The sequence below is a fragment of the Salmo salar genome, unplaced genomic scaffold (genome assembly GCF_965601325.2).
Source record: "Salmo salar unplaced genomic scaffold, fSalSal1 ptg000129l, whole genome shotgun sequence".
In the NCBI taxonomy this organism is placed as follows: Eukaryota; Metazoa; Chordata; class Actinopteri; order Salmoniformes; family Salmonidae; genus Salmo; species Salmo salar.
The window spans coordinates 1,613,922-1,624,412 of record NW_027675318.1 but is presented as its reverse complement, the minus strand read 5'-3'; the positions used below and the strand labels follow the sequence as shown (position 1 = coordinate 1,624,412).

At 34.0% G+C, this 10,491-nt stretch overlaps 1 protein-coding gene across 1 annotated transcript; it reads right to left on the bottom strand.

Annotated features, from left to right (window-relative positions):
* Positions 1-1,763: 1,763 nt before the first annotated feature.
* On the bottom strand, positions 1,764-4,809 carry LOC145866082 (NLR family CARD domain-containing protein 3-like). The gene is made up of 4 exons (XM_082970944.1): positions 4,726-4,809; positions 4,370-4,598; positions 2,219-3,983; positions 1,764-1,953 (listed from the first exon to the last, which is right to left on the bottom strand). Exons 2-4 carry the CDS (start codon positions 4,551-4,553, stop codon positions 1,764-1,766), a joined length of 2,139 nt encoding a protein of 712 aa, XP_082827070.1. The 5' UTR covers positions 4,554-4,598; positions 4,726-4,809.
* Between the last annotated feature and the right edge of the window lie 5,682 nt (positions 4,810-10,491).

The window sequence follows — 10,491 nt, the reverse complement described above, 5'->3', positions numbered from 1 at the left end:
ACAGGTGCAGTAATCTGTGAGCTGCTCTGACAGCTGGTGCTTAAAGCTAGTGAGGGAGATAAGTGTTTCCAGTTTTAGAGATTTTTGTAGTTCGTTCCAGTCATTGGCAGCAGAGAACTGGAAGAAGAGGCGGCTGAAGGAGGAATTGGCTTTGGGAGTGACCAGAGAGATATACCTGCTGGAGCGCGTGCTACAGGTGGGTGCTGCTATGGTGACCAGTGAGCGGAGATAAGGGGTGACTTTACCTAGCAGGGTCTTGTAGATGACCTGGAGCTAGTGGGTTTGGCGACGAGTATGAAGCGAGGGCCAGACAATGAGAGCGTACAGGTCCCAGTGGTGGGTAGTACAGTGGGGGGAAAAAAGTATTTGATCCTCTGCTGATTTTGTACGTTTGCCCACTTACAAAGAAATGATCAGGGTTTTGCCACCAAGTACTAAGTCATGTTTTGCAGAGGGATCAAATACTTATTTCCCTCATTAAAATGCAAATCAATTTATAACATTTCTGACATGCGTTTTTCTGGATGTTTTTGTTGTTATTCTGTCTCTCACTGTTCAAATAAACCATTAAAATTATAGACTGATCCTTTCTTTGTCAGTGGGCAAACGTACAAAATCAGCAGGGGATCAAATACTTTTTTCCCCCACTGTATATGGGGCTTTGGTGACAAAACGGATTGCACTGTGATAGACTGCATCCAATTTATTGAGTAGGGTATTGGAGGCTATTTTGTAAATGACATCGCCGAAGTCGAGGATTGGTAGGATGGTCAGTTTTACGAGGGTATGTTTGGCAGCATGAGTGAAGGATGCTTTGTTGCGAAATAGGAAGCCAATTCTAGATTTAACTTTGGATTGGAGATGCTTATAGTGAGTCTGGAAGGAGAGTTTACAGTCTAACCAGACACCTAGGTATTTGTAGGTGTCCACATATTCTAAGTCAGAACCGTCCAGAGTAGTGATGCTGGACGGGCGGGCAGGTGCAGGCAGCGATCGGTTGAAGAGCATGCATTTAGTTTTACTTGTATTTAAGAGCAGTTGGAGGCCACGGAAGGAGAGTTGTATGACATTGAAGCTCGTCTGGAGGTTAGTTAACACAGTGTCCAAAGAAGGGCCAGAAGTATACAGAATAATACCAATAACAGAGGGGGTCTGATCTTTGTGCCTCTGTAAATTTCTCATTCATCATCATTAATGATTCATTCATGATTATTCATAATCATGGTAGCATCCACATGAATGTAGAAGTGTTCAGAAACATCTTCTATTCTTACTGACAATACAAGTGAAGTGACTCCAAAATGACAGGACATTATTCACCATTCAGTTTCTATTAGGAAAAACATCATCCAAAACACAACCAAGACAAACTGCAAATGAATTCAACAAGTTTGTAGAATCACAAGCTTGATGTAATCACTGCAGGCATGGAATATGGGACTAAATACTAAACTTATGACAACTTTAATACAATATAAGTGAATTTGTCCGAATATGTACAACTTTATCAAATGGGAGAACTAAATACATAAAGTGCTTTCCTTTCTTAACAGTAACACAGCTATGTATGAAAATACCCTCAAATAAAAGGTGACATTCTGTACTGTCACCTGATATGAAACATTCTATCTCAAATCCAAAATGCTGGAGCATAGCACCACATTTAAAACTATAAGCTTCACTGTCCAAACACATATGGTGTGGACTATGTGTTTCTGGTAAACACATGTGGATCTGGTGAACAGTTATCACTTTTTGACTACCTACAGGAATACTGACCTCAGAGTCTCCAGTTTACAGTGGGGATTCCCCAGTCCAGCAGAGAGCAGCTTCACTCCTGAATCCTTCAGGTCATTGTTACTCAGGTCCAGCTCTCTCAGGTGTGAGGGGTTTGACTTCAGAGCTGAGACCAGAGAAGCACAGCCTTTCTCTGTGACTCCACAGCCTGACAGCCTGCAAAGAGATCATCATGACTTCACAAACATACTGTTAATTTAACACCAGTAGAGTAGAAGGACAATGGACGATGCATTTGGTTTATTCTCTCAAACAACATATAGATTTGTATGGTCATAATGTTATACTAATGTGAAAATCAATGCATTTATTCAATATGTTATTCAATATAATATTATATACATATTACACTACATATTTTTCTCTAAACTGAATATTGCTTCCTGATGATTAGTTCTTGTATGTCATTTTATGTACTCACAGAGCAGCTCTGGAGGCTTTGACCACTGGTAGCAGCCTCAGAAGACCTTTCTCTGATCTGGAGAATTTCTTCAGGTCAAACACATCCAGCTCCTTTTCTGAAGTCAGCAATACAAAGACCAGAGCTGACCACTGTGCAGGTGACAGGTTGGGTTTTGAGAGACTTCCTGATCTCAGGTAGCTTTGGACCTCCTCCACTAGAGAATGGTCATTCAGTTCATTCAGACAGTGGAACAGATTGATGCTCCTCTCTGGAGAGGGATTCTCCCTGATCTTCTCCTTGATGTACTTGACTGTGTCTTCATGGCTCTGTGAGCTGCTTCTTGTCTTTGTCAGAAGACCTCGTAAGTGCTTCTGATTGGACTCCAGTGAGAGGCCCAGAAGGAAGCGGAGGAACAGGTCCAGGTTTCCTGTCTCACTTTGTAAGGATTTATCCACAGCACTCTTGTAGACAGTAACTTCAGGCTTGTCTTTTGTTTGCAGTTTGTCCATTAGATTCTCATTGTTGTTGATGAATGAGAGGAACACATATACAGCAGCCAGAAACTCCTGAATGCTCAGATGAACAAAGCAGTACACCTTGTCCTGGTACAGCACACATTCCTCTTTAAAGAGCTGTGTGCACAATCCTGAGTACACTGAGGCTTCATTGACATCAATGCCAGCCTCTTTCAGGTCTTCTTCATAGAAAATCAGATTGCCCTTCACAAGCTGTTGAAAAGCCAGTTTTCCCAGTGACAGAATGCTCTCTTTATTCCAGTGTGGACCAGTCTCTTCTTTCCCAAGATACTTTTCATTCTTCTGTTTGGTATGAAACACCACAAGGTGTGTGTACATCTCAGTCAGAGTCTTGGGCATCTCTTCTCTCTTATGTTTCAGCATGTGTTCAAGTACTGTTGCAGAAATCCAACAGAAGACTGGAATGTGGCACATGATGTGGAGGCTCCTTGATGACTTTATGTGTGAGATGATTCTGTTGGCCAGGTCCTCATCACTGAATCTCTTCCTGAAGTACTCCTCCTTCTGTGGGTCATTGAACCCTCGTACCTCTGTCACCTGGTCAACACACCCTGAAGGGATCTTATTGGCTGCTGCAGGTCGGGTAGTTATCCAGAGGAGAGCAGAGGGAAGCAGATTTCCCTTGATGAGATTTGTCATCAGAACATCCACTGAGGTTGACTCTGTGACGTCACAACAGATCTTGTTCTTCTGGAAGTCTAGGGGCAGTCGACACTCATCCAGACCATCAAAGATGAACACAACTTTGTACTTGTCATAGTTGGAGATTCTTGATTGTTTGGTTTCCATTGAGAAGTGATTAAGAAGTTCAATGAAAGTGTGTTTGTCCCCTTTCATCAAATTCAGCTCCCGGAAAGGGAATGAAAACACAAATTGAACATCCTGATTTGCTTTTCCTTCAGCCCAGTCCAGAATGAACTTCTGCACAGAGACTGTTTTTCCAATGCCAGCGACTCCCTTTGTCAGCACAGTTCTGATACGTTTGTCTTGTCCAGTTAAGGGTTTGAAGATGTCGTTACATTTGATTGCAGTCTCTGGTCTTGCTTGTTTCCTGGTTGTTGTCTCAATCTGTCTCAGCTCATGTTCATTATTGACCTCTCCTGTTCCTCCCTCTGTGATGTAGAGCTCTGTGTAGATCTTATTGAGAAGTGTTGGGTTTCCTTGTTTAGCGATCCCCTCAAATACACATTGAAACTTCTTCTTTAGATTAGATTTGAGTTCACGTTGGCAAATCACAGCAAGCTCATCTGAATGAAGAAATAACACAGAGGATATTAATATTACGTCTGTTTTAATGTCTACAGTATTGAAGGACTGTTAAAGTTTTAAAATAATAATTTATTCTCTTAAGTGACTGTATAAATGTATCAATGTTTTCTTAATGCATTACAGACTGGTGTGACTGATTATATTATTATTGGTGTTATTGATGGTATTATTAATGTTGTCTCTCTCTGTCTCTCTCTCTAAATTAATCAACACAACACATCCCTTCTGCTACTTGATGAGGTCACAAGGTGTTGTGTTAAGGTTGCTACAATATCATTGAGTTACACAGCTACTTTAGCTGTACTTTAGCCACAGCTTTTAAATGTTATAAAACAGCATTCAACATGAGGCAGACATATCTTACATTTCTCCAGTGTGTCAGCAAGCTCCTTCCGGTTCATTTTCCTCAGGACGTGCAGTGTGATCTTCAGAGCCCCCTCTCTGGCACTGCTCTCCTGCTTCTCATCTTCAGCATCCACCACTTCCTCCTCCTGCTTCTGACTCTCAAAGCCTTCTGGGAGTTCAGGACCAAGAATCCTCTTGAACATCTTCAGCTCGTTCTTCACAAATGTTATAATTTTCTCTTCAAGCAACTGAAATAAATCAAGTAAATAAGTTAAGCAAGAGAAGAAATGCTTTCTCATTAACACATGAATTAATAATTGAAAGAAACATTACTTGAGGAAAACAAAAACAAATGTACATAACAGGATCACATACACTGAATATAGAGTCCAGGTCTGTTTGATGACTCTGGGAAGACTGACCACTGAGAATCTCTGACTCTGATCTCTCCTGTTGGTTTCTGTGGACAAAACATGAGATTACAGTACACACACACACACACACACACACACACACACACACACACACACACTGTTTTAGGACTATGAAAATGGACTAAAGTAGGAGAAATGACTAGAGACAGTGTTGTTTAACACACTGACCATGACCCATGAGTTCTTCTTACCTTTGTTCAGTAGAAAAGTCTCCCTCTCTAAAGTGTATAGGATGATTCATAGACTTGTCACTCTTCATGGACACACAGCTGGGAACAGGGGAGGCTGGTCTCTCCTGCTTGATTGGTCTTCAACACAACAGAGACAAACATTACATCTCTCATCTACTCTGATCTCAGATGGGGAACATAAGAAGAGTTCCAAAACGCAACATATCACTTTACAGAAATGAGCTTTTATTGTTTAAAGAAATTATGTATAAATTATTACATCTCTCACAGACAAGGATTTGTTTCAAATCTATCACTTGATGGTTTCATTTCAGAGAGACAAAAATATTTTTTTTTATGCAAAATGCTATATATCTCCCTCACTCTCAAATGTGACCGACCGGCTCAATTTGGTCATTAACTAAATAACTACATATATAGTGATTTTGGTTTATGTCAGTTTAATTGTTTGTTATGGTATAAGTTCTTATTTTATGATTGTAAGTGATAAAATTAACTAGTAATTCTCAGTAATTACTACTTTAGTAAGGAATAACACATTTTTGAGTACTACTGCAGTTGTTACATAATTCCAATAGATGGGAGCATAAGACCACAAATGACATTTCAGAATATTAGTTTAGTTTTCTCCCTGGATACACCACCACTCCCCGAGCTTCCTGCAGAACCCCTGCAGTACCTCCACAGACCCCGGATTGAGAACCCCTGATTTAGCAGATGCTCTTATCCAGAGAGATTTACAGTAAGTGCATTCACCTTAAGATAGCTATTTATTTAGGAAATAAACTAGATCAAATCTTCATAAAATTGTCATCTTACCTCTTAGCTTTGGTGTCATGTCCCCCAGAGAGACGCATTTTGGAGGCAGGGCCCCCCTCCTCTCTCTCCCCAGAGAGACTCATTTTAGAGGCAGGGCCCCCCTCCTCTCTCTCCCCAGAGAGACTCATTTTAGAGGCAGGGCCCCCCTCCTCTCTCTCCCCAGAGAGACTCATTTTAGAGGCAGGGCCCCCCTCCTCTCTCTCCCCAGAGAGACTCATTTTAGAGGCAGGCCCCCCCTCCTCTCTCTCCCCAGAGAGACTCATTTTAGAGCACTGACCCCTGTAAACAGAGATCCAGCATTTTGGTTGTGGTTAACACAGTGACAACTAAACAGAGATCCAGCATGTTGGTTGTGGTTAACACAGTGACAACTAAACAGAGATCCAGCATGTTGGTTGTGGTTTACACAGTGACAACTAAACAGAGATCCAGCATGTTGGTTGTAGTTTACACAGTGACAACTAAACAGAGATCCAGCATGTTGGTTGTGGTTAACACAGTGACAACTAAACAGAGATCCAGCATGTTGGTTGTGGTTAACACAGTGACAACTAAACAGAGATCCAGCATGTTGGTTGTGGTTAACACAGTGACAACTAAACAGAGATCCAGCATGTTGGTTGTGGTTAACACAGTGACAACTAAACAGAGATCCAGCATGTTGGTTGTGGTTAACACAGTGACAACTAAACAGAGATCCAGCATGTTGGTTGTGGTTAACATAGTGACAACTGGTTCTTGACTGTCAATTGTTCTCATGTATTCATTATCTCTTTGAGAAATAAAACATTTACTAACAGACATAGAAACAGTCAAGTGATTTAAAGCATCACATGAACATGTTGTTGTGACATTTCATCTCCATGGTAACTGTCAATAATAATAATAATAAGTCACTGTTTGTTAAGGTAGTTATAGACAGAACAACAACAACAACAATAATAATAATAATAATAATAAGTGACTGTTTGTTATGGTATTTCTACACAGTACAGCAACAATAATAATAATAATAACAATAATAATAATAATAATAATAAGTCACTGTTTGTTTAGGTAGTTATAGACAGAACAACAACAATAAAAATAACAATAACAATAATAATATTAATAATAATAATAATAATAAGTCACTGTTTTGTTAAGGTAGTTATAGACAGTACAGCAACAATAATAATAACAATAATAATAATAATAATAATAATAAGTCACTGTTTGTTAAGGTAGTTATAGACAGTACAGCAACAACAATAATAATAATAATAATAATAATAAGTCACTGTTTGTTAAGGTAGTTCTAGACAGAACAGCAACAATAACAATAATAATAACAATATTAATAATAATAATAATAATAATAATAAGTCATTTTTTGTTAAGGTAGTTATAGACAGTACAGCAACAATAACAATAATAATAATAATAATAATAATAATATGTCACTGTTTGTTAAGGTAGTTACAGACAGTACAGCAACAATAATAACAATAATAATAATAATAATAATAAGTCACTGTTTGTTAAGGTAGTTATAGACAGAACAACAATAATAATAATATTAATAATAATAATAATAATAATAATAATAATAAGTTACTGTTTGTTAAGGTAGTTATAGACAGTACAGCAACAATAATGATAATAATAATAATAATAATAATAATAATAATAATATTAATAAGTTACTGTTTGTTAAGGTAGTTATAGACAGTACAGCAACAATAATAATAATAATAATATGTCACTGTTTGTTAAGGTAGTTATGGACAGTTCAGCAACAATAATAACAATAATAATAATAATACTAATAAGTCACTGTTTGTTAAGGTAGTTATAGACAGAACAACAATAATAATAATAATAATAATAATAATAATAATAATAATAATAATAATAAGTTACTGTTTGTTAAGGTAGTTATAGACAGTACAGCAACAATAATGATAATAATAATAATAATAATAATAATAATAATATTAATAAGTTACTGTTTGTTAAGGTAGTTATAGACAGTACAGCAACAATAATAATAATAATAATAATAATAATATGTCACTGTTTGTTAAGGTAGTTATGGACAGTTCAGCAACAATAATAACAATAATAATAATAATAATAAGTCACTGTTTGTTAAGGTAGTTATAGACAGTAGAGCAACAATAATAATAATAATAATAATAATAATAATAATACGTCACTGTTTGTTAAGGTAGTTATAGACAGTAGAGCAACAATAATAATAAAGGTAATAATAATAATAATAAGTCACTGTTTTTTAAGGTAGTTATAGACAGTACAACAACAATAACAACAATAATAATAATAATAATAATAATAATAAGTCCATGTTTTGTTAAGGTAGTTATAGACAGTACAGCAACAATAACAATAATAATAATAATAATAATATGTCACTGTTTGTTAAGGTAGTTATAGACAGTACAGCAACAATAATAACAATAATAATAATAATAATAAGTCACTGTTTGTTAAGGTAGTTATAGACAGAACAACAACAATAATAATAATAATAATAATAATAATAATAAGTTTCTGTTTGTTAAGGTAGTTATAGACAGTACAGCAACAATAATAATAATAATAATAATAATAATAATAAGTTACTGTTTGTTAAGGTAGTTATAGACAGAACAACAACAATAATAATAATAATAATAAGTTACTGTTTGTTAAGGTAGTTATAGACAGGACAGCAATAATAATAATAATAATAATAATAATAATAATAATAAGTCTCTGTTTGTTAAGGTAGTTATAGACAGTACAGCACAATAATAATAATAATAATAATAATAATAATAATAATAATAATAATAATAAATAATCACTGTTTGTTAAGGTAGTTCTAGACAGTACAGCAACAATAATAATAATAATAATAAACATAATAACAATAATAATAATAAGTCACTGTTTGTTAAGGTAGTTATAGACAGTACAGCAACAACAACAATAATAATAATAATAATAATAATAATAATAATAATAAGTCAGTGTTTGTTAAGGTAGTTATAGACAGTACAGCAACAACAATAATAATAATAATAATAATATTAATAATAATAATAACAATAATAATAATAATAATAATAATAATAATAATAATAATAATAATAATAATAATAAGTCTCTGTTTGTTAAGGTAGTTATAGACAGTACAGCAATAATAATAATAATAATAATAATAATAATAATAAGTCACTGTTTTTTAAGGTAGTTATAGACAGTACAACAACAATAACAACAATAATAATAATAATAATAATAATAATAAGTCCATGTTTTGTTAAGGTAGTTATAGACAGTACAGCAACAATAACAATAATAATAATAATAATAATATGTCACTGTTTGTTAAGGTAGTTATAGACAGTACAGCAACAATAATAACAATAATAATAATAATAATAAGTCACTGTTTGTTAAGGTAGTTATAGACAGAACAACAACAATAATAATAATAATAATAATAATAATAATAATAAGTTTCTGTTTGTTAAGGTAGTTATAGACAGTACAGCAACAATAATAATAATAATAATAATAATAATAATAAGTTACTGTTTGTTAAGGTAGTTATAGACAGAACAACAACAATAATAATAATAATAATAAGTTACTGTTTGTTAAGGTAGTTATAGACAGGACAGCAATAATAATAATAATAATAATAATAATAATAATAATAAGTCTCTGTTTGTTAAGGTAGTTATAGACAGTACAGCAACAATAATAATAATAATAATAATAATAATAAGTCACTGTTTGTTAAGGTAGTTATAGACAGTACAGCACAATAATAATAATAATAATAATAATAATAATAATAATAATAATAATAATAATAATAAATAATCACTGTTTGTTAAGGTAGTTCTAGACAGTACAGCAACAATAATAATAATAATAATAAACATAATAACAATAATAATAATAAGTCACTGTTTGTTAAGGTAGTTATAGACAGTACAGCAACAACAACAATAATAATAATAATAATAATAATAATAATAATAATAATAAGTCAGTGTTTGTTAAGGTAGTTATAGACAGTACAGCAACAACAATAATAATAATAATAATAATATTAATAATAATAATAACAATAATAATAATAATAATAATAATAATAATAATAATAATAATAATAATAAGTCTCTGTTTGTTAAGGTAGTTATAGACAGTACAGCAATAATAATAATAATAATAATAATAATAATAATAAGTCACTGTTTGTTAAGATAGTTATAGACAGTGCAGCAACACAAGGCCATGTCTCACACGTATTTGTATTCACTAACAGTAGGCTATTTATTGTCTTTCAATCTGTTCTTTTCTAAACGTATCTGAGAATATAGACAGAAGGGATAAAACGGACATGATTGATCCGAGGAGGAAATTGTTGATCCATTCAGAAAGGGTTTTTGCATCAAGTGAGAGATGTTATATTATGTAAAGTAGAATAGGTTATAATGTATAATAGCAGTTTGTTAGTGATATGCAGATCAAGGTCTATACCTCGGCTATAGCCTACACATCATAGATGACCAGTCTAAACCTGTTCAGATCAACATAATGTTATAGTCCTACCAGTAGCAGGACAGAGAATGTACTGTATATAACCTACATATCATAGATGACCAGTCTAAACCTGTTCAGATCAACATAATGTTATA